The sequence below is a fragment of the Neurospora hispaniola genome (genome assembly GCF_033458365.1).
Source record: "Neurospora hispaniola strain FGSC 10403 chromosome Unknown B0T23scaffold_10, whole genome shotgun sequence".
Lineage (NCBI taxonomy): Eukaryota > Fungi > Ascomycota > Sordariomycetes > Sordariales > Sordariaceae > Neurospora > Neurospora hispaniola.
In genome coordinates this window covers 1,327,222-1,350,128 of record NW_026944415.1, presented here as the reverse complement: position 1 = coordinate 1,350,128, position 22,907 = coordinate 1,327,222, and the positions used below count along the sequence as shown (strand labels likewise).

The window sequence follows — 22,907 nt, the reverse complement described above, 5'->3', positions numbered from 1 at the left end:
TATTAAAAGTCTTTTAATATTTCGGGGGCGCCCTAATTTAATATAATATTAATTTTTTCCAAATTTATATAGAGGCCGTCCTAAGAAATAATTAGGCTTAAATACTTAATCTTGTACCTATAGAACTCGCACTTCTAAATATCGATTATAAGGCCCGCCTTATAAAACCGCGAAATAATATCTTTAAAGTAATACCTATATTCCGCCTTAATTTCGCTATAAATAAATATATTATTAAAGTAGACTATAATATACTTATTAAAAACGTTAAATAAAATATAATTAATATAGTACTAGAAGGAAGTAAGTACACTTATTATATTGAAATTTACTATAAAGTATTCGAAGAGGCCGAATCTAATAATAAATATAATTTTCTATTTATCCTTTAGAATAATTTATAGCCGGTTAAAAGCTATTATAATATTAAATTTATTAAATTATTTTATTTTCTAAAGGATATTAATAATCTCCCTAATAAGGGGGATAAAATACTTATTCTTAATAGTAATATTATTTAAACCCTTATAATTAATATAAATACAGACGCCCCTATTAAGTTTTTTAATAAGTAGGATTAGGGTAGCCGTTAATAAAAAGTTCGGACGGATAAAACTAGTAGTAAAGTAATTATTTAAATATTTATAAATAGCGCGGAATTCTTTTTAGGATATAGGCTATAAGTAATAATAAGGGGGGTTCTAACCGGGAATTAAATTAATTTTATAATTAAAAGGGCGGTAGAGTAATATTATTTTAATAGTATTAAAATCGAAGGCCTTTTACTTTAGCCGAAGATAGTCTAAGAAAGTATTAAAAATCTCCTATTAAATCGGCGGTAATTTACTATTAATATATTTTTAAATATCCTCTATTAAAACGGCCCTAAATTACGGCCTCTCTATTACTTAATCCCTATAGTTAATAATCGGTTGGGAGAGGGGCTACTTAATAAATTAGCCCTAGAAGATTACTTAAAGCGTAATATTATTAAAGCTATAAAAAAACTAGTTAAGGTCGGCTAAGTTATTAAATATTTAAATATTATCTATAATACCGGGGGGTCCCAACGCCGAAAGTTCAATAAAGTAGTAGAATTAATCCGGCGTATATTTATAAATTTTAATGCTAGGCTCCTTATATATAAAAATAAAATTAGAGGTAGATAACATCCGGATAGAAGCGTCCTAGGGTTAAGTACGGCTATTTAAATGTGTATTCGCTAATAGCTATAATTTCCCTATTATTATAGAATGGTAGTAAGATATTTTAAATTTTACGGTAGGTTTAAACCTATCTTAAGGGGCGGGTTTAATAATTAATATAGTAATTAGGGGGTCGGTTCCGGCCGGGTTAGGATTTAGAGGAACATTTTTAAATACTTATTAATTAGGCCTAATAGGTATTAGAACTTTAACAATAGTAAAACCCAGAAACTTTATAGAATTACTAAATTAATTAATCTTCGGATTATACTTTTATAATTAAAGGAGGCCGAAGATTATATCCGGGCTGCCGAATAACTATACGAATAGGGCTAAGTAATCTGTAAATGAATTTAAAAAGTAGGATAGAATATAAATATATAAAATTTTACTACCCTCCTAACTATTAATTAAATAAAGGGTATATAGCTAAAGGAGTAGTATAGTAGGAATATTATAATAATATATAAATAAAGAATTAATAAAACCTATTAGAAAATAATTAGAGTTAATTATAATAAAATAAAGGACTAATAAATTAGCGTTGAAATAAAAGGAATTTAAAAAAAAGAAACTAGTATTAAGTCCTATAGAATATAAATATAAATCTTCTAATTTCTTCGAATTTCGCCTCCAATAATAATTTATACTAGAAATTAAACTTTTCCTACGTTTTAAAGAAATATTAAAACGGCGGCGAGGCTAGCGGGTTTCAATTTAACCTTTATTATATAAATTATTATATAGTAATTAAGAACGCTATAATATATATATAAATTAAACTTCTAGCGGCGGTCCTTCTCAATTTAGGAGATTAATCCCTTTTAAGGGGTATTAACTTTATTAAAGACTATAGAATTGCTAATATTACTAATTAGGGGCGGCGGATAGAATAGGGCCGAAGAGCTATTACTCCGGTAATAGTAATTATTAATATTATTAATTAAAACCTAGAGGAATTTAACTTATATATTAAAATTATTGGCTATTAATTATATAATAATGCTAATTAAAGTATTTTAGAAGGCGCTATTAATTTTAAATTTAAAGGCGTTGATATAGTACTATCCGTTGAATTTATATTAATTGGCCAATTTAATAAAAATAGTAATAAAATTAATAAAGGGGGTACTACCCTATTTAAAATAGTTTATTTTCTATATTATTTTAATATAAATATTCAAAGTAATATAATAAGAATTAAAATAAATAAGGATATTTTAAAAGTTAGAGAACCTAGTTGGCTAAATTAAAGTATTATAAAAATTAAGGGTAATAATATCGACTTTAGCCTAAATATACGTATAAATATCGTTGGAAAAGTATTAAGAAATATAAAGGATATAATTGGTTGGGGTTAAATATATAACGAAATCGAATATTAATTTAATAATTAATTAAGATTATTAATTAATATACTCTTCCTAACGTTTAAATAGGAATATTTTAGTGCTATTAAATATAAGAGATTTAGCGCCGTATAGGCGGGCAGCGCCGGTAATTAGGGTAATTATAGTTAATATTATTATTATATTAGCGTTTTATTACTGGGCCCGGTCTTTAACTATAATAAATTACTATTACGCCTATTAAATTTACGTAATTATAGTAGTAATTTTAATTATAACCCTAACGAAGTCCTACTACGCCTAGGAAGTTATAATAAAGTTCTAAATAACGGCCTACTAGGCCTAATTAGCCGTTTATTAAATATTTAAAGTTTCCTATTAAATAATACGAAGTTTACTATAAGCCCGGCCGAAATAATCTTTGATAATAGTAAGGTAGAACTAAAGTTAAATAAGGATGTTAAGGTTTGCTTCTAAAATAGAAGTAAAATTAGAGAAGTCCTCCTATAGGCTTTTAATTACTTTATAAATAAAAGAAAGGGTATCCGGACGGAAGAGAGTCCAAATGGTAGTTTTATAGGTAAGTATAACGCTAGAACCGGGGGTGGGCGTGTTTAATAAATTCGTAAAGTTATTTATAATTTAGCGTAGGGATTTTAGTAACGGAACGTTAATAGTATATTATATAAAAAAAAGGAAGTAAAGTATCGTAGGTAATTAGGGTACGTAGCGTAATAGTAATAGAACGTAGTAATAAAAGTAAGGTTGTCGGTTTGGGGCGTTTTCTAAGGGGGAATTTTAGCGAAATATAATTGGGTTGTATATATAGTATAATAGGGCTAGGACTAGGGGATTGGGAGAGGTCGGTACCGATTTTAAAGTAAATTGAGGCAAAATAATAAAGAGGTTGTTAGGCCGTTAATTTAATAGAAAAGGTACAATATATTATTATAATACCGATTAGGAAGGATTTGGAGAAGACGTAATATTATATAAAGAGGAGAAGATTAGAAGAGAGTAGTAAAAATTCTATTCCTAAACTATATATATAAACTAAGTAGAAACTTAATAGAACTAACTAAAGAACGGTTGGGTTACAGTAGCGGAACGCCGAGAGGGACGGGACCATGTTATATAGTGCCGTGACAAATAGGTTGTAGTAGGCGCGAATAATAGAAAATAACTTATAAAAAGAATTTCGGGTTTTAATTATATAGGTATTATATAGTAGGTATAAATAACGAAGGGTACTTTACGAGAATATTAAACTATATTATAAATACGAATAATAAAGAATATTTAATATAAAGAATTATAGGGCGTATTTATATTAATATTCCAAGATATTTATTGATACTTTTAAATTTAGCGTAGTACTCTTTATTAAATAAAACGAAACTTACTATTTTATATACTTATAAAATAACGGTCTTAATAATAGTCGGGAACCTAATTAATTTTTTAAATTTAATAATAAATTCGTATCTATATTTAGAATTTATAAGAATAGATATTATAATATTAATATTCTAACGGGTAGAATACTAGCGCTTTATATTTAATACTAGTTTTGTATCCGTATTAGAATTTATGAAAATAAATATTATAATACTAATATTTTAGTAGGTGGAATGTTAAATATTTAAACCTAATACCTATTTTATATCCGTATTTAGAATTTATAAAAATAAATATTATAATGCTAATATTCTAACGGGTGGCATACTAGCGCTTTAAATTTAATACCGGATTTGTACCTATATTTAGAATTTATAAAAATGGATATTATAATACTAATATTCTAGCGGGCGGTACGCTAATACTTTAAATCTAATACTAAGTTTATACCTGTATTTAGAATTTATAAAAATAAATAATATAATACTAATATTCTAGTAGGCGGTTTATTAGTAGTAAAGCGGCTATAATTTGGAATATAATGTTAATAATTATAACGAATAACGCCCGATAATATTATAATACCCGGCGTTTATTATAGAGGATTCTAAAAACGGAACTTATAAGGGGGGGGGGGTTATATTAAAAGGCTAAAAATTCGTATATAGAAGTACCTTAGCGGTTACTACTCCCCTTCGTTAATTAAAGTATAAGATTATTTATAATAACGCTTATATTGGGTCGGATTTGTAGGAAGAATAATCTAGTACCGCGCTGAAATATTAAATTAATATAAGGTTCTATAATACTTATTAATAGAAGAATAGAATTTATATAAGTATAAAAGAGGTTTAACGGAGCGTATTTTATTATAATTAGTAATTATTAATATATTTTTAAATTAACCCCTAATTTATTATTCCCTATATATAGCTACAATTATAATTACTTTAATTTACTTTTCGCCTATATTCTTAATAATAAATAACTATATCCTTTATTCCCTTCTTTCTTTATAATAATAGAAATTATAATAATAATAGAATTAGAACTTCCTTCTATTCTTAAAAAGAAAAATGTCCAATTAACGAAGGATAACCGGGTTTCTATTCGCTCCCTCCAAACTTATACTAATTTATCTTATTTTAAAATTTTTATAAAAATTAGCTTCATTTTCTATTAAATTTAAAAAACCTATATTAGACCTCTTACCCCTTAAAAAAAAAAACTAAGAAAAAGCCTTTTCTAAACCCCTCAAAAGAATACCCTAAGAAAATAATTGAAATTAAATCGGAATTACTATTTTATTTCCTAGAGTAATTTCCCTTTTATCTTCCCCCCTTTATTTTCTATTAGAAATAAAGCGTTAAAAAAAGTATTTCATTTATTTAATTTTAAAAGAAAAGTAAGAAGAAGAAGAATAAGGAGGATTAATACTAATAAAAAAGAAAGAGTTAATTAATATTAAGAAATGAAGCGATGGTGGCTATTATTATAAAATTAGGAAAGTATTTTTATTTTTAATAAGATTTGGGTAATTAATAATCCGATATCGAAATAATAAATTACTTTAAATAATAAGGATAATCCGAACGACTTCTCTTCAATTAAAAGAAAACCTTACGGATACATATTTTAGGAATCCTTTACTAGAGGAAAAAAAGGGCCTTATTTCCTTTGGGAAAAAGAATTTAGAAATATTACTACTTAGAAATATATTTTTTTCATCCTTTTTATAATTACTACCTTTACCCGGGAGTACCTAAAAACCGGTATCGTCTTTTAATAAAATAATACTCCTTCTTATAAAGCTAAAATTATTTAGAGAGTTATTTAAAGGATAGGGATTAATTTTTTAAATAAAAAAAAGTTCTTTATTTATTCTCCGGATTTAGTATTAATTGAAAATATTTAACTATAGATTAAATTATTTATAGAATTAAAATGCGATATTCAATTATTAATACTAAAAAAGCTTAGGGAGGCTATAATGTAGGCTTGGAATGATGTGCCGGAAGAATTTCTTTTAAAGTTAGTTTATTCAATACTAAAAAGATTGAGAAAGGTTATTAAGGCTAATAGTAATTCTATTAATTATTAGACTATACAAAATATAAAGTATTTACTATAATAAGAATCCTAGTTTATTGTCTGGGTTTAGCGTCTTGGCTATAGTACGCTAACCTTTTAAATGCCTGCAGAGGTGTATAATGGGAGTGCAAAATATAAGAAGCACTCAAAAAACTCGATCCACCCAGGGGTCGAACCTGGAACCTCCTGATTCGTAGTCAGACGCTCTGCCATTGAGCCAGCGGACCTTGGTTGACGAGATGGTTTGATTCATGTCCATAAGAAAGGCTTTGCCGCCCGCTATCCGTCGCGATACATTCCCTCTTTGTACATGATCATATGATAGACACTTCGTCGTAGTCGTATGATACTGGCTTCTGGATGCTTGTTGAAGTCTTCATCTGAGTACTAACATACCCTGATTTCTCTGCTCTACAGTTTGCTGGGGTTGAATCAAAAACACCAATCTCTGTGTGTGAAATTGAATGTTAGATACTTTGGCGGCCGTTACAATGATGCAACCGGCGAGGGAGTTCCTGAATCATCACCAGCAAGGCAGCAACTTGCATTGGCAGTCCTTCATGCCTATTTCCTCTTTGGTAACCTTGACCACTAGAATGTCGTCTTCCTCCATGACAGAAGACCCCGTCGTCTCCATGGGCGCTACTATTTCTCGACATCTTCCATCGTTTGCAAAGGCTACAATCTCCTGATCCTCCTTTGAATACACGCGGCTTCCAATGACATTATAGATCCCCGCTGGCTTTTTTACTGCTTGCATAGAGGTAATCTACGTGCCGTGAGAAGCATGTCTAGGGGTAATGACCCATCTTCCCATCATCTCAAGCCCGGCGATGACCCGCTCAGCCTTCGCCCTGATGGCGTCCCGCATCTCTTTACATGTGACACTCCCGTTTCCGCAACGGGGTCCTGCTCTTCCCAAAGTGACTTGAGTTCGCTGCGCATTCGTCTCTACGTCTTTTGCGAATATGTTTGTTGGTCCTGGTATGACTGATCGGGCTGCTGGAAACAGCACTGCCGGACGGGATCGTCCGGACGTCAAAAGGTCTCGTTCGCAAGAGTCATGAATTACTCCATCGGCGCCGTCTTCGGCTAGGCCAATGGACTTTGCCGGTTGAAGATAGCTGCATGTAATCATTCTGCTAACGGCGGTGAATGTGAGGGGGCGGCAATGCATTCGACCGCCGAGCCAAACCTGGCCTTTAAGTAAAAGGAAGGATGATGTTTGCTTGCCAACGAACATCGGAATGCATTACTCTATAGGCTAGGACAACCATGTCACAGCCAAGGTTTTACCCTGTGACAGTGAGGGAGGAGACCTGATGAGTTCTGGACATTGGAGCGGCCGTACACCCGAGTCCCAAGTCCCATGTACTCCCCACAAACTCGAGAGTGTTGGCTAAATACCGCCGAGGTGATAGGGAAACCCCGATGAGCGAAAGCGAGAGGGTGGGCAAGGACGAGTGAATTGACGGCGATATTGCGGAGAGACCCCGAAGGCTAAGGTATACACCCAAGGCGATAAGCCAAAAGCTCAGCGAAAAGCACCTTCGATGTGGAATAAGTCGAGCGCAGGACGAACAATTATGTCATATCTTGTCTCCGAACAGGCACGGAGATGTAGGAGTAGTTAGACATAGAGGCATTCCGGACCTCGATGTTGACTTTGTGCAGTGTGTTACAGTTGATTTCGAAGAACTTGGTCGCAACCACATCCATAAATGGGTAAATGGAAACATGTCCCTCGTTCTGCTGTCATCGATTATGTGAGATGCGAAAAACTCAAACACACTTTGTTGTCAGCAAAGTTCGATAGAGACAGTAATCACTATGGGTGACTAGAGAGGTCCTAATAGTAAACGATCGGCTTTGGGACGGTCAAGCTTTTGGTGATTATCATAGCTTTTGATCCTATCGACATAACAACTGTAATCCAACATAGCAAAGGGATCCGATGACGATAGCTAAAGAGCAAAGCCATAGGTAATCGAAGTCATGACACGAATGTTGCAGGTGAGGGAAACCGAAACACGCGGGACAGCCGCCAAATTCACGAGACAACGACGAGCCTAGTGTATCGTATCTATTAATTTGGCAGCTCATTGCACAAGACATGGACGAAAACTGCTTAAACAAGGCGCTAGCATGTCCCATCGCTTTTAGCCCGTTCCCTCATCACCAACCCCAACTACCATGCTATTATAGTAACACCATACTCATCCAATCATGACGTCTTCCATCAGAACAACCCAAGCAGATCCTCGCTACCTCCACCACTCTTGGGAGGAGTCTGACTAGTCGGATGCCCCAGCTGCTGACCAGGCGGCGGCGGCGCACTCGTCCCGCTGAGATCCATGCCCGCAAACGAGCTCATCATGTCACCCATCCCGCCTGCAGCAGCCGGCGAAGTTGCAGCAGACGCCGATGGCATGGGCGGTGGTGCATCGAAAAGCCCCATGATATCCGCCATGCCGCCACTGGGTTGCGGTGGCGTACCGGGAAGACCACCGACGTTGGCTGGGCTGCCAAACCGATCTGGTGTGCCGACACCGCCCCCGTGCTCTGCGCTGGCAGGAGCGCCGCCGTCAAAATCGATGTCGAGAAGGTTCTCAACGTTGTTCTGCTGGCCACCTTTGGCAGCAGCAGCGACTGACGCGGCAATGGGGTTCTCGGCGGCGTTTTGGCGCTGTTCTTGGATGGCGGCGCGCTGGATCTCGTCGGCGCCGAAACGGCCCTTGCCGACGAACGACTCGGGAGGCTTGTGGTAGACGGAGGCGAGAGTGGAAAGCTCGGAAAGAAGTTGCTCGAGGAGGACGGGAGGGAGGGATGTTACTGTTGTCGTAATGGCGGGCTTTTGAGAGAGAATAATGCTCTATGAACGTAGGTCAGTCAATGTTTACATATTCAGGGGGTAGAGATTGTGGCAAACCTTGGCAACATCGAGATCGCCAGAGAGGAGACGCCAGTAGATATAAGCACGATCCCTGATATCGGGGTTGTCGTTGTCTGCCGTGGCTTGCTGAAGGACCTTCTGTACTAGGCCTTGGGTGTTGCTGGGTTTCTTCAGGAACAGCTTGACCACAGCGGTAAGAATCTGCAGTTGGGTCTGCGTGAACTCTTCCAAGAAACCCTCGACGAACCCTTCCAGAATTTCATCGGCGTTGTTGATTTTCTCGGCATACTCTCCAACAATCCAGATCAAGGCACCCCTGGCGTTGGGCTCATCTAACTCGTCGATGTACTTGCAGAGAGTCGGAATGACACCTTCGTATCCGGGATACTTGCGGAGGATGTCCTTGATGACGACAATAACCTCTTGCACAACATAGTTGACCTTGGTGGAGATTAGATCAAGCAACGCGTTGACGCACTTTTCGCTAGCGGCCTCAATCTTGATGGCGACCTGACCGATGGCCTTGACAGCTCTCCGGACGAAATCCATGTCGACTTCAAGGGCATACTCCTTGAGCTCGGAAAGTAGTTGATCGAAGTTCTTGTCGTTTGCTATCCTGACCATGATTTCAAGCTTCTGGAGCTTGACGTACGGGGGGTCGTTGTATTTGCAGAAGAATACCCTCAGCTCCTTGCTGAGAATATCGGGATTGGCTTGCAGCAGAAGGTCAATGTTACGCAGAGCGACATACTGAACCTCAGGGGCAGAAGCGATGAGCGTTACCAGAGGGGGAGCCATCTTTTTCAGGTAAGCGCCCACTGTCTTGGGGTTGAGAGCCTTCATGTGGGTGAAGACGACCTTGACGGCAGCCAAAACCACGCTGGGGTTGACGTGTTGGAACTGGGGCGCTACTCTTTCGCAAATGTGTTCCGATTCCTTGACGTCATGGGCAGTATACTCGGCTAGTGTTGTCAGAATGGTGACCCTCCCCCATTCCGTGCACTCGTTCAACGCCATAAGCAGCTTCTTTAGGGTCGCGGGTGTGAGGACAAGCGCCCTGGTCTCGGGGGCAGTTTCGTGGATTTCGGACAGGGCCTGGACGGAGTTGGCCACAACCATGGGATTGGGATCGCCAATCATGTCTTGCAGCGTCTCCAGGAAACCGTTCTCGATGCACATTGTGGGGTTGAGATCGAACAGTTTGGCGACACAGATGGCGGCGGTCTTGCGTACGTAGGGGGACTCGTCTCGTAGCGTCTTTCGTAGCGGCTCCTCCATGTAATCGATCATTTTGTCGACACGAATGCAGCCCATTGTTCGAATCGCCAGCGCTCGAATGAGGGGGTTCGGATCTTCCGAGTCTTGTACGAATGTGTTGACGGCCAAAATGCAGAGATCGGGATGTGATTTGGCGTAGTTCCTGGACTCAGGGGTTAGCGCTCGTTCGCGAAGGGGCCAGAGACGAGGGCAGCTGATGCTCACATCAAGTAGAGATACACCAGCTTCTTCTGGTCAAGGTCGGAGGTCGCAATGTTTTTGAGGACGTCCGGGAAGAGCGCCGACACATCCTTGCCCAGGGTCATGGCCATGATGGTCTTCTGGATGGCTTCCTTTCGCTCGTAGGCATATTGGGACACAAGGCCGGCTCGCAGCTCGAAGGTTTCACCCTTGCGCGGCGGCGCAAACGCACCCCTAATGCGGTTGATAGCTGACATTGCGAAGGCGTTGATGTTCGGCGCGCTCGGGGAGAAAAAGCAGTGGTGGAGGTGCTGACAAGGTCGAGATCGGGCGGTGAAACCTCGAGCTTGGACAAAGGAGATGGCACCTCAACGGACGGTCGTGGAATGGCGCATACACGGATGCTTTGGTATGCTGATCGCGGAGGTACCGGTAGTCGTGACACAAAAGTGCAACCTGGCCGGCTGTAAGGCTGCGTACTGTTGTCCTCCAGCTTTGGATCAGGTCGCCGGGTCGTCGCTGGTGTCGGGATGGATCACGACGATGATGTGGACGGGCAGGCAGATGTCGGTCCAGTGATACGCGCTGAATGTGGAACTGTGGTGTCCTCCAAGTCACTGAATGCAGCGACAGGCCAGAGCGTCTTGGCGTGAGCCTTCGTTGTGTTGCCCCACTCACAGGGTCCTTCATTGCTAGGTAGGTGCCCCGCCGGAAAGGAGAGCTTCAGCCACAGTGCCGTCCTTTGGAAGCTGTGGCTTGCCCGGCACTTGGCGACGAGGACGATGATGATGGTTGTGCTTAGCCGTGACGACGAGGGACCATCCACTCCCAGTACACTGGACTATTCGGCGACATTGCAGCTTAGACACATCCTCCCCTTATACCAATATTTTAATCATCTTCTCACATCTTCAAAAGTACAGCCTATCACCAGCATCAACGTCTCAAGTGTCAACTGGCAGAGGCGAGACAATGGTAATTGTCCACAAGACTGACCCTTGTTGCTGAAATCCCCTAAACATGTTTCTACGACTGAGAACCTTGAACTACAACAGGCCAACTTTCCCAACTTGCGTCGCCTCTTCATCGAGGCCAGGACGGACAGTGAAGAAAGAGACGTGTCCAGAAAAGCAGTACGTCATATTCCGGAGCTACATACTGTTCAACCCTAAGACCACCTAACATGAAATTACTAGTTCTACAACGCCGTCCTGTTCCTAAGCTCCGTCGCAGTCTTCAGCTTGATAGCTCAAAGAATGAACGCCACAAAGTAATTCTGAAACTGAGAACCTGCCTCCAATGTGCCATATTCTCCGCCCATTGCGTACCTTGATAAGTAGTCATACAAAACCAAAAGGGTATAAAACATCTCGTTGAATCGTACACGCCCATAACATAACCATGAACAAGTAGTGGTGGTCCAAGACACTCGGTCTTGCTCCATATCAATCACCGTGACTTAATCAGACTCGCTCTCAGAGCCCAGGAAAGCGAAATCCGCCCTGTGCTTGGCTGGGCCTCTCACCCTTGCCTTTGGCTCCGCATCCTCTGAGTCGTCCTCGTCCTCGTCCTCGTCATCTTCTTCGTCGTCCTCCTCAATTTCATCATCATCATCATCGTCTCCATCTTCATCACCGCTACCCTCCTTCTCGGCCTTCTTCTTCTTCTTCTTTTCTTTCTTTTCCTTCTTGTCCGCTCCATCCCCACTCTCGTCCTCTTCCTCTTGATCCTCAGAGTCACTTTCAAGCTTCAGACTCTTCACCTTGGCCGCCGCCCTCCTCCTGGGTCTCCCGCCATCACCTAGTCCCCAGCTCTTCTCTCCATCCTTCACGGCATCCAGCTCCGCCTCCAACTCCCTGCGCATCTTGATTTCCTTGGCCTTGGACTCGGAGAACCGCCCGGTCATGCCGATATCGGTGAGCATGTTCTTAAGATGCCTGATCTTCGCCTTGGTGTCGTCACCGTACTTCTTGAGCTCGATTGGCCAGATCTTGCGAATGCCGCACTTGAGTAATTGGCTCTGGAGCTGCTTGATCAGGGCTTCGTCAGGAGAGAGGTCGGCGGATACGGACTTGGCTTTGCGGCCTTTGCTGGTGCTGCTGGCGGCCTCCTTGGATTTGCCGCGCCCCTTGCCGCCACGCTTCGGGGGCTCGTCGAAGACTTCAGACATGGAACTTTCGCCGTCGTCCTTGTCCGCGGGCGGGGCGTTGGTGGGCTTGGTGTCGGAAGAGTCTTTAGATGCGCCCTTTTTGGGTTTAGCTTTCCGTTTGGGAGGTTCGTCGATGACTTCGGAAAGCTCGCTCTCGTCGTCTGAGGCTGGTTTCGTCTCCTTCTCCACCTTTGTCACCTCGTCTTTTGTGTCCTTCTCCTTGGGGGTTTCGACATCCATGGCGTCCGATAGCTCACTTGAGTCGTCCTTATCCTCCAGTCCAGCCTCGTCGATTTCGCTAAGCAGGGACTCCGCGTCGGATGCTTCGACCTTTTTCTTCGCAGCGGCAGTCTTCTTGGTTGGTTTGTCCTTGGTAGCCTTGGCGGCGGCTTTCGCTCTCTTCTTAGGTCTTTCGGACTCGCTCTCCTCGGCTTCCTCTTCGTCATCATTGTCGTCTGATGACCCCTTCCTCTTCTTGCCCGTTACCTTTGTCGCTTTGCGCTTCTTGGCCGGCTCCCCTTCGGATTCGTCGTCGTCGAATTCCTCCTCTTCGCTATCCTCGGGATCGCTCAACTCGGACTCGGACTCTTCGGAAGGTGTCGCCTCCTTCTTTGCGCGCTTCTTCGCAGGTGCTTTGGCTTTGGCATTGTTTTTCGGCTTCTTGGCGTTTGGTTGCGCTGGAGCGGCCTGGTCTGGTTCTGCCTCGTCGGATTCTATCTTGGCCTACGATGAGTATACCTCTGTCAGTAATTGATTGTGGTCTCTCGGTGCTGTTCAATTGGGCCATCAAAATGACTACTTACGAGAGTGTCCATGACAAGCTGCTTGCTCTTTGCTTTCCAGTCGCCATCTTTGAGAAACCCTTCGCCAAGTTTGAGCTTCTTTTCGACAGCTTCGCGCACAGCGTTGACGGTTAGCTCTTGCGGACCGTGGTAGATGCGGCGCACGGCATCTGCGATCTCTGTCTTGATTGTCGCATCGGCGACCATTTTGCGGGGAGGCATGGTGATGCGAGAAGATGCAGGTCAAGTTCAGGTTGTGTTTTCGGTGTCGCAGTCAAAATAACTTTCGGCTTTCGGTGTTAAGAATAGTTGGAGACGGAATACAGAGATTCGCAAAACCCTTCAGCAGCTTGACAGATAGAATGCGATGAATGACGTTGGTGATCGCGTCCTGGTGAACGTGTCTGCGATCGAACAGACGCGAACAGATGGGGCCGGTGGGTTAGATGTGGATCCAGACGATGGCATCAGACAAGGGTCTTTGATGTTGGACAAAAGCGGTTGGCCCAAGCGTTTTCGAAGAGCTCTCCTAGACCGGTAGACCTGAGGTCCGTGTGCAATCGCTGCTATACTGTGCTCGACGACATCGATGCACTCGCTACAAGTTGAAGTCATCAACGTTCCCCTTTTCGGGCTTAAGCATGCCCAAGTTGTGCTACCAGTTGGATGATATTAAACCTTACACTTGGCTAGTTCTTTCATTGCCTGTAGTTACTTACTTACTTCCGTTACGCCGCCTTTGTCCCACTCACGAATCGAACTTTGTCGATAATCCATGTGCATGCTGGCGTGTCTCTATGGACCTCTTGGTATTTGCTGGTTACAGCTTATTGCGCTCCTGCGCTATTATGCTCCTTCAAGTTCTCCAAATTCCTGTTAACTTTCTACCTTTGGGGTTACCATCGAGGGCAGAGGCATCGAACGCAGCCACCGAGGGATTTGGGATCAGAGGATCGTTCCGACGAGAGGGTTTGGAGGACTGTGGAAGGCTCCCAAGAGCTGAGTGAGCTACATAGACATACTTCGATAGCTGAAACCCCAAGAGGGTACGCCGCCTTGAAAGATGGTAGGGCACAGCTGGGCGCGAACGCATCAGCACAGAGTGTCACCGTCCATTCGAATGCATATGAGTCTCGTCATTTCCCCGTTTACAGCAATTACCGCCGACACTTCAACATCTCAGCCTCAGCAACCAAACAGTCACGGTGGGGAAATTCCCGACTTTGGACTTGTCCCTCTTGACCGCTTTCGGAGCCCACGCATGGCCCAACCCATTTCATTTCTCAAAAAGCAACACTAAGTTCGGAATCGGCACACCCAAAGAATGCCCTCCCTTCAACAAGGGTACCTCCGCCATAGACTACTTCCTGCTCTATCCCGCAGATGACGACTGGGATGCCCATTCCTGCCAAGTCGTCTTCGGGTCAGTATCTCCCAGTCCCATGACCTCCCCAAGCCCCTGCCCAGGTGCCATACTCCCATACTTCCCATGCCTTCCAGATTCCTCTGGAACAGTTCCGTCGCCATCTACAATCCCTACCTCTCCCAGATTGCCCAAATCCTCACCTTCCACGGCGTCTCCTTCACAGGATGAGTAACTGAGATTGTTAGCCACTGAAGTCCTCCGACTTGGTTCAATTGAACAGGATTGGCAATGTGGTAGGTGAAAGATGAACGTGTTCTCGCTACAGAACCGCTCAAACACTAGCTCTCGGAAGACTCGATCGATATTTGCGAGGGACACGTGCGCGGAGCATTGCACAACTAGATGCACTGCGCTGAAAGGGCCTAGCGATGACCCGGCCTCCGACCAGACAGGAACTATGGATGGAACAAGGGGGGGGAGGTGATAGTCTGAAGGGGGTTAGGGCGGATTGTGGTTGATAGAAGCGTACGCACGACCGTTGCCGTCCGTGAGGTTCGTTCTGCATGAGGGATCCAGAAGTTGTCGTTGGTCGGAGCTGGCGGATGTGGCGGTCGGATGGCCCCGTCCGAGATCGGATCGGGATAAGCATCATCTTTGGGAATGGGAACGAGGTCCATCGGTTCGGACAATGGTGATAGACGTTGAAACTTGGTTCTGTGAAGAACGAGGAAGAGCTTGGACGGGAAATTATAGGAACGAGCTTGGGTTGTGAAGAAGCAAAGAGTGACAGTTCAAGCTTGAGGCTTGTATCCCGAGAGGAAACGGAACGACCTAAGCCATATGTTCTATCACTGCGTACATTTTGTCGGCGATGGTGTTGACATTGTATCCATGTTAGATGTAATCGTTGGTGCCTGGAGGCTGTATGCTCTATTCGGAGGTCCTGAACCAGGGGTCCTTGGAGTTAGATGCTGTTAACATCTGTGTCCATGTTTCAGTGTATCCCGCGCCTTATTCTGGAGGGTATTTCCAACGATGGAGTGATTTACCGACCATAGCTCGTTCAATGCCGGTAATTTCGCCCGTGTCGGACACATCTGTTTATTTGCTGATTTATCGCCAACGTGCTGACGATCCCTTCAAGAATCCGGATCGGGTCGCCCACCCTGCTAGTTTTCAGAAATCTTGTATCTTTTCGGTCTGTCCAGATTGTCCATCGTGGAAGCACCAAATGGGCTGTCATGTTGACACAGTCTGCTCCAAATACTCAAAGTACTTCTCGTTCCATTGCGCCAAGAACACGTCGTCGAACAAGCCCGGCGCCATGTCGGGCGACACCTCACCATGAGAGCAGAAGCTCGGCGGCATGCATTTCTTGTCGTTGACGGCTCGCTCAAATATCTTGATCAGGCATTTGCCACAAATCTTGTGGTCGCATCCCGGCCTTGAGAGTAGATTCGCGGCTTCCGGTTTGTCTTGACAAATGTAACATTTTGGCCTGTGTGAGGGCGAGATATAGAAGTCAGTAGAACTCTGAGAATGTCTCCATCCCGCACAGTCCTCCGTGATGGATGGCATGCGGATTTGGATGCAGTGAAACCTTACGTGGGTGGGAAGACCTTGATCCAGAAATTGTCAATCCGGCTGGCCCTGAATTCCGACGAGTTTGGGTCTGCGGGGATGTGCGCCAGAGTGTCGAATGATTGGCGATAAGACGGCGCTGGCTCTCGTTCGTGCTGTGTTGTATTCATGTTCGACATGTCTTCTGTTTCCTTGCTGCTACTGGCGTAGTGCAGTGTTGTGAAGGACTGATCAGAGTCCTTGGCGTGATTTGGTTTCTCGGGTCCGGTTTTGTAGTGCGATGTGAGCTTGACACATCCGACGACCGGGGCAGTGGTACAGCGATATCGCCGTCATCATCGCTGGCGTTCCTCGAGCCGAGCCGAGGTGCACCTTGAGTATCATCGGCGGTCGCTTATTCGTGGACGGCACCTTTCCCCGCACACCACATCTACGGCGCCTTCCAGGGCTTGGAATTGGCTCTTCGCATCCCCTCGTGCACTGTAATAACGAGCATTACTGCAAGGAAGTCAGAGAGAAATTCGAGCTATTCTTCCACATCCGGATGTGCACATCCCAACTCTTATTGACATTTCTTCATCTCCTCGAAGGACTATGACTGCCGTCAATTGATGGTTAATAAGTAGTGCATCTCAACATGGGAGCATAAAAAAACTCGCACTCGCCCGGCTAGCTCAATTGGTAGAGCGTGAGACTCTTAATCTCAAGGTTGTGGGTTCGACCCCCACGTCGGGCTCAATTCCCGGCGGCGAAATGCGATTCATCTTTTTTTGGACTTTTGCCCAAGTGTGTCGAACATGCCAATTGTTGTTTTGTTGTCTTGATTTTCCTCTGTTTTGTCCATTGTCACTGACTTGTCAGCCCTCCATTCAGTGTTCTCAAATACACCCGATATTTCTCGATTTCTACGTACCGCCCTACCGCTCCACTCCGACAGTTTGACTCTGTCAATCGGGCCATCCGATTACAATATTGAGTACGCGTGCAGGTATGCATCGAGCAACCCAAATATTCCACAAAATTTCGACCAAGGCCAACTTCCTGATATCTGAACCTTTCCAATTTTCAAATTCTATCGACTGTTACTCACAGTTAATACCGACATACTATATACCTACTCGACGTCGCTTTTCCACCGAACCCTGGCCAGTCTCGACAAAACCGGACAGTCACAGACATTCACAACATCACAACCTTGCTAACCGAACCCAACCAGTCGCACCAAACGTCGGACTGAACCTCAATCTACCTACGTTCCACATCGATGACCGTAAACAGATACCCCTTTATTGGAGGTTGCGGATTACAAATACAACAAGATGTCAAGACATGGTTTGATGTGCTATGGTTATGCTATACCGCTATAGGGAAGCTCCCGCACGAGGTTTCGGAGGCAATATACCTGCGGCGATCCCTGTCAACACACAGCCCTATGAGTATTGCGGGCTTGATCGGGTCACCTGCCCGTGGCCCCGTGATGACAACATTTATTATCCATCTCAAGATTACAGCACCCACCCTTCGAACATCAGGCTAACGGGAAAAGGGGACAAAATGACAGAACCAACGAGACATGCCTAGCTGCTATATGCATCCAGTTCCGTCCGGTCCGGTCCGCCCCGACATTTGATGGATTGAACTAACCCGGGTTTTGGGGCCAGTGCTACCTACATCCATACGTACCTATGCACGACCGTCGAGAACGTCCTCCAACTCCCGTTAACAACAGATACCGACGACCCAACGTCCGAATCCATACCCGCACCGTTTGAACATCGAAGCGCAACTTTAACAACTACCCACCTCGTCACCCATTTGCCATCGTCACGGTTACGTCTTCATTCCAGACTACCTACAATATCCTCACCATAGGCTCCCGCGATCGGTATCCGCACCACACACACAGGACTCGGTGTGCAAAAGTATTAGGAGGAGGAGGACGACGAGGAGGAGTTCACTGATGCACAGGGCAACAGTTTTAGTCTGCGGCATCACCGGAGTAAGTAGAAGTAGGTTCTGTGGAAGCAATAGAGTACCAGATCCACAGTGCCAGGCGAGGTACACAGCAGCTCTTTGAGGCCATGTGGAATGCATTGTCGGGACCTCCCGAACTGGCTGCATGCATGTACAACACCTCATGTATGGTATCTACTGTATCACACGCGATTGGTCAGCTGTTGTTGGCTCAAAATGGCCCATTTTGGTATCAGATAATTCACGAATGCAGACACATTCCGACTCCTTGTTGTTGTTGATGTTGCTGAAAGTTTGTTGATCAATAGCAAGCAGGTGATTCAAGTAGGCCATGTTTTCCCTTTCTTTTATTCTTCGCACAAGTCAAAGGCACATCAGAAGCAAAGAACAGTAACCATGATCAGCACAAAAGTATCATTAACTATCTAGACCTGAAATTGCGCCTTACTGCCCATTCGGGACCCCTGAGGGTGATGTTGGGAAACCAAGCGAAACCAACAACCAGAAGCCAGCAGGCAGAGGCTTGGATGAGACGCTCCGCTGGTGCCAAGTCAGGCCAAACTAATTACAACAAACTTGAACTCCTCTATCCCCAAAATACCCAAAGCAAAACCCAAACCCAAGAGCAGAAACCAAAAGCAGAAAGCAGCCATTCCTCCTCTATAGTCAAACGCCTGAAAATCCAAAAGCAAAGACCCAAAAGCCGAAACCAAAAACAAAAATCAAAAGCAGAAAGCAGAGATTCCTCTTCTATAGTCAAACGCCAGAAAATCCCAAAGAAAACAACCCAAAAGCAGAAACCAAAAAACAGAAAGCAGAACATTCCTCCTCTATGGTCGAACGCCAGAAAATCCAAAAGCAAAAACCCCAAAACAAAGACCCAAAAGCAGAAATCAAAAGCAGAAATCAAAAGCAGAAAGCAGACATTCCTCCTCTATGGTCAAACGCCAGAAAATCCAAAAGCAAACAACCCAAAGCAGAAACCAAAGGCAGAAGCAAAACCGAAAACAAAGCAAGAACAGAGCAAGACACGAAGCAAAACTTGAAGCAAAACAAGAACAAAACACGAAGCAAAACTCGAAGCAGACCAAGAGCAAAACAAGACAAAAAAAACACACACCTGAATGATAAGAAGATGGTACCTAAAAGTCAAGTCAGCAAACAGAGAGAGAAGAGTGTGAACTTACCGACGATCTAGAGACCCAGGTCGAGTGGCCCGGAATGTGACCGAGCGCACCCTTCCCAGATCCCCAGACTTCCGAGGCCTCCCACCGGCTTTCTCCAGCTCAGCTCGCCTGTTCGCCTCAGAGAGACGGAACGCTTGAAACCGGGCATGGAGGGTGCGACCGGAGTTCAGCAGGCGGCGAGACTGATCGAGAGCTTCCGACATTGCTGCCTTCGGCTCAGCAACCCGACTCACCACCTCCGGACGCTTGTCCGGCATCGGGGGCTTGGTCCCCTCAGCGAAGCGCACCTGCTTGCGCTTCGGGGTTTTGTCTCCCTTTGGGCGCTGCCCCTTCAGAATCGGCTTAGGCTCCGGTCCCATCTAGGTCCCTTCGCCGTCCACCTCCTCGTCCGAGACAGGCACACCAAAGTTCGACGCTGCTGTTAGTATGTGGGCAAGATCAGCAGCAATTGCTCGGCAAAGCTTGTCAATCTCCGCCGCGATGGCCCAGATCGCGACGTCGATGTGGACAATTGCTGCGATCAAACCTAGAGAGAGAAGGAAGGTTAGTCGAATCAGGAACATCGAAAAACCAGAGAGGGGCGGAAGGGGAGACTTAGCAGCGGAAGAGGAAGTCATGTTGGTTGTTGTTGTTGTTGAGTGCAGTTGTGTAGCAAAAAAAAGTCGTGGTTGTCAGCAAGTGCAAAAGACAATTGTTGTTGTAAGAGGAAAGAGAAGAGAAGAGAGAGAAGTGCGAGGGGACGCGACCTAGTATTTAAGGGACCCACGCTGCCTGAGTACGTAATCAAGTTTCACATGTCATGGCCTGATTTCTGAGCAAACGTGTCTACTCAGCTCCCTCTGACCCACAGGAAGTTGTGGGCTTACCAGAAGGAGCTGTAATCCTGTCAGAAGGTCTACCAGAGAAGCCCGGGGAGTAGGACTTTGGAGGTGTTGAGAGCAGTATTGTGCCAGAACCAAAGTCAGGTTATAGTGAGCAAGGTCCCTAAAGGGCCGGCGCTAATATGACTATGGGGCTTCACATTAGAGTGTACCTGAGTACCTGTAACTACCAGCTACTGGAGAGGCAGTCAAGAGTTACAGTGAGACTTTCTAGCTAACTATCAAGTGTAAAATGAGGAGTGTCGGGCGCCCGACGGGTCGGGCTACAGCAGTTCTTTTCCCTATAAATTGTGCAGTAAAACACCCAACAAGTAGCATTTCAGGAGGCCCTAACAGCAGCGCAGGCCTTGCAGCTAGTGGATGGCGAGTGCTTGAATGGGAGTTGAGGTATCTGTGTCGAGCAACAACAATGGCAAACATCACCACTTTTTCGATGTCAAGTAGTGAAAGACGTTCAGAAACGGCCTGTTGTCAAATTAAGCTTGCATATTGTATAACATCCCATTGGTCAGCCTTATATGTGGAGTGGCTGCACCCCTGTCCCGAGACTTCTTGGCTTGTCATCCGGACCCCGGACGCATGCCTCGCGGCGACCACCGGCGGCTGCGATGCACTAGCTAGCGCCGGGAAGGGCTGCATAACACATGTGCATTCGTCTGAACATCGATAGGGACGAAGTATTGATATGCGACATAAGGGAGGACCTGTGAAAAGAGGACGTCAGCGGTGGTGTGTATCTAGGTGAACCAGTTGTTGAAGCTGTACGTACCAGGCAGAGGACAAGGTGCAAATGAGACATTGCCGACACCTGCAAAGACCAAGACACCGTAGGACAAGGCAAGGACAGATAGATACAGCTCAAGACCACGTCTTGCTGGGTGCGAGCATGGGTATAGGGAGATGCCGTGGTGCAAGGTGGTCTCTCCTACTTCCAGTTCCTCTTTTCTTTCCCCTTTTCATCATGAACAGACACAGTTGTTTGCAGCCACGCTTTCCAGTTTTCATCTGTCGAAGCCGTCACCAATTCTTGACATTCTTATGGCACCAGTGGATACGATCAACATATGGCTACCCTGTATATAAGTCGGACTTGGTCCTCTTTCTTCCTTTTTTCTCTTCTCCTCTTCAATCAATCAAGACTTTCACCACCACCATGTCGTTCACCGTGGTCACTATCTTCCGTATGGTTCAACACCATCAACAGAAACCACATTCTGATCGACTTTTCATCATCAAACCTCTCTACATTGCACTTGACAACTTCTACAACCATCAAAATGCTCTCCACTCTTGTTCTCGTCGGCGACTTCGCCATCGTCTACACCATCGGCATGATGCGCCTTCTCTTCGAGCTATTTTTGTACCTTGTCACAGGCAAGACAACCCTACTTCAAAGGTAAGCATCAACATCTCCTTCCATCATCATTATCATCGGCCCGCGCTAACTTTCATTCGCAACAGGGACAGCAGCAGCGGCTTTGAAAGCAGCAGCAACAATGGCAGCAACAACAGCAGCCTCAGCAGCAACAACAACGGCAGTGCCCTCATCCGCACCATCAAGATCAGCCGTGGCGGTTGACCTGCTGCCTGCCATTCATGTTGCCTTCAGAGACGCAGACTTCACTCCGGTTTCAATGTATAAGCTCAAGCATGATACGGTTTTCAACCCTACAGGAGTCAGTTGCGGCTGGTAGGTCCAGCACGCTGATGGCCAGAGGATTCAGGCTTTCACCGGCCCTCAGACGGTAATGCACGAATGAAATATCGACATCGCACAGACCGACCCAGCGGCAAACTCTCGGCAACCCATCCCGTACAACCCTCTCAAGTATCTACGTGAGAGCATGAAGATGCTAAGGTGTTTTTGAAAAGGCCACTTGAAAACAGGCGCAAGAAAGGGTACGTGAGGTTTGCAGTAAACGAGGAAAAGGGATTTGCATTAGACAAGGGAAAGGAGTTTACATCAGACTGAAGGAAAAGTTTTGCATTACTCTCGGGGTTGGTTAAATGAATACAATGTTGCGTTTCTCTTCTTCATTTGCATGGTCTTGTTGTGCTTTTTGTCTTTGGTCACACAGGGTCTAGGATGCCTTCCACTGATTCCGTCATTAACGGCTGTATTGTAGGGAGGTTTTGCGCGGTTGACATAAGATAACAGCTAGACTCAATTGTTCACTGAGCGCAACGCTTGCGAGCTGACAACGGTTAATGGGATTATGGACATGGACCAGGCACGCGATCGAACCGTCGAAGAATAGGCGGATTATCCGTTAATGGTCCCAACGCGCGCCTTTGCCACAGCTAAAGTCTTGATTGCCACGATAATTGTCATCATGGTAAGCCTCTACAATCTACAATCTAGCCCTGGTTTGTTTGCTAGGTAATCTGGTACAAAACAGCTAAAACTTTACTGACTATCTGTAGAACAGATTTTGGCTTTCTATCGACTATCTCAGTCTTAAAGGCCTATCTGCCAGTCTGGAGGGCCTTAAAGGAGATCAAGAGAGGCACTGGAGGATGTCCATCAGAGGTTTCTGTAGCGTCACAAACCCTTGCTTACCATTGTCCCATATCGATCTACACGGAGGAGATT

The 22,907-nt window shown here is 44.5% G+C and overlaps 8 protein-coding genes and 2 non-coding genes across 10 annotated transcripts; 5 read left to right on the top strand and 5 right to left on the bottom strand.

Annotated features, from left to right (window-relative positions):
* Nucleotides 1-6,198: 6,198 nt before the first annotated feature.
* Nucleotides 6,199-6,270, bottom strand: B0T23DRAFT_t394. Its single transcript has one exon. It is a non-coding gene; the product is annotated as a tRNA-Arg (tRNA).
* A 1,644-nt stretch (nt 6,271-7,914) lies between these two features.
* On the bottom strand, nt 7,915-10,976 carry B0T23DRAFT_367615 (adaptin N terminal region-domain-containing protein). The gene is made up of 3 exons (XM_062836426.1): nt 10,419-10,976; nt 8,973-10,356; nt 7,915-8,915 (listed from the first exon to the last, which is right to left on the bottom strand). Exons 1-3 carry the CDS (start codon nt 10,649-10,651, stop codon nt 8,283-8,285), a joined length of 2,250 nt encoding a protein of 749 aa, XP_062688390.1. The 5' UTR covers nt 10,652-10,976; the 3' UTR covers nt 7,915-8,282.
* Nucleotides 10,977-11,446: 470 nt separating this feature from the next.
* Nucleotides 11,447-11,668, top strand: B0T23DRAFT_326737 (uncharacterized protein; the record flags this gene model as incomplete). The annotated part of the gene is made up of 2 exons (XM_062835568.1): nt 11,447-11,527; nt 11,591-11,668. Coding segments are annotated over 2 exons (159 nt in total), but the record flags the coding sequence as incomplete, so codon positions are not given.
* A 185-nt stretch (nt 11,669-11,853) lies between these two features.
* B0T23DRAFT_327001 (uncharacterized protein) lies at nt 11,854-13,547 on the bottom strand (the record flags this gene model as incomplete). The annotated part of the gene is made up of 2 exons (XM_062835586.1): nt 11,854-13,266; nt 13,347-13,547. The coding sequence occupies 2 exons, from the start codon at nt 13,545-13,547 to the stop codon at nt 11,854-11,856; spliced, it is 1,614 nt and encodes a 537-aa protein (XP_062688388.1).
* Nucleotides 13,548-14,668: 1,121 nt separating this feature from the next.
* B0T23DRAFT_326725 (uncharacterized protein) lies at nt 14,669-14,919 on the top strand (the record flags this gene model as incomplete). The annotated part of the gene is made up of 2 exons (XM_062835567.1): nt 14,669-14,748; nt 14,826-14,919. Coding segments are annotated over 2 exons (174 nt in total), but the record flags the coding sequence as incomplete, so codon positions are not given.
* A 681-nt stretch (nt 14,920-15,600) lies between these two features.
* B0T23DRAFT_48535 (uncharacterized protein) lies at nt 15,601-16,745 on the bottom strand. Its single transcript, XM_062841340.1, has 3 exons — nt 16,297-16,745; nt 15,745-16,189; nt 15,601-15,672 (listed from the first exon to the last, which is right to left on the bottom strand). Exons 1-2 carry the CDS (start codon nt 16,449-16,451, stop codon nt 15,931-15,933), a joined length of 414 nt encoding a protein of 137 aa, XP_062688386.1. The 5' UTR covers nt 16,452-16,745; the 3' UTR covers nt 15,601-15,672; nt 15,745-15,930.
* A 190-nt stretch (nt 16,746-16,935) lies between these two features.
* Nucleotides 16,936-17,008, top strand: B0T23DRAFT_t408. The gene has a single exon. It is a non-coding gene; the product is annotated as a tRNA-Lys (tRNA).
* Nucleotides 17,009-18,643: 1,635 nt separating this feature from the next.
* Nucleotides 18,644-19,361, top strand: B0T23DRAFT_48513 (uncharacterized protein). The gene has a single exon (XM_062841339.1). The coding sequence runs from the start codon at nt 18,720-18,722 to the stop codon at nt 19,290-19,292; it is 573 nt and encodes a 190-aa protein (XP_062688385.1). The 5' UTR covers nt 18,644-18,719; the 3' UTR covers nt 19,293-19,361.
* Nucleotides 19,362-19,429: 68 nt separating this feature from the next.
* On the bottom strand, nt 19,430-20,050 carry B0T23DRAFT_327350 (uncharacterized protein; the record flags this gene model as incomplete). Its single annotated transcript, XM_062835606.1, has 2 exons — nt 19,430-19,762; nt 19,814-20,050. The coding sequence occupies 2 exons, from the start codon at nt 20,048-20,050 to the stop codon at nt 19,430-19,432; spliced, it is 570 nt and encodes a 189-aa protein (XP_062688384.1).
* Nucleotides 20,051-21,591: 1,541 nt separating this feature from the next.
* Nucleotides 21,592-21,893, top strand: B0T23DRAFT_433063 (uncharacterized protein; the record flags this gene model as incomplete). Its single annotated transcript, XM_062840412.1, has 2 exons — nt 21,592-21,710; nt 21,776-21,893. 2 exons carry the CDS (start codon nt 21,592-21,594, stop codon nt 21,891-21,893), a joined length of 237 nt encoding a protein of 78 aa, XP_062688383.1.
* Between the last annotated feature and the right edge of the window lie 1,014 nt (nt 21,894-22,907).

What these genes read in the sequence shown, in the direction of transcription:
- B0T23DRAFT_367615 (XM_062836426.1), bottom strand. Translation starts at nt 10,651, where the DNA reads ATGTCAGCTATCAACCGCATTAGGGGTGCGTTTGCGCCGCCGCGCAAG. An exon ending in CTGGTGTATCTCTACTTGAT is followed by an intron (nt 10,357 to 10,418) that starts GTGAGCATCAGC and finishes CCCTGAGTCCAG; the next exon opens with GAACTACGCCAAATCACATC. An exon ending in GCGATCTCGATGTTGCCAAG is followed by an intron (nt 8,916 to 8,972) that starts GTTTGCCACAAT and finishes CTACGTTCATAG; the next exon opens with AGCATTATTCTCTCTCAAAA.
- B0T23DRAFT_48535 (XM_062841340.1), bottom strand. Translation starts at nt 16,451, where the DNA reads ATGTCGAACATGAATACAACACAGCACGAACGAGAGCCAGCGCCGTCT. An exon ending in ATCAAGGTCTTCCCACCCAC is followed by an intron (nt 16,190 to 16,296) that starts GTAAGGTTTCAC and finishes GCCCTCACACAG; the next exon opens with GCCAAAATGTTACATTTGTC.
- B0T23DRAFT_48513 (XM_062841339.1), top strand. Translation starts at nt 18,720, where the DNA reads ATGTTGGGAAACCAAGCGAAACCAACAACCAGAAGCCAGCAGGCAGAG.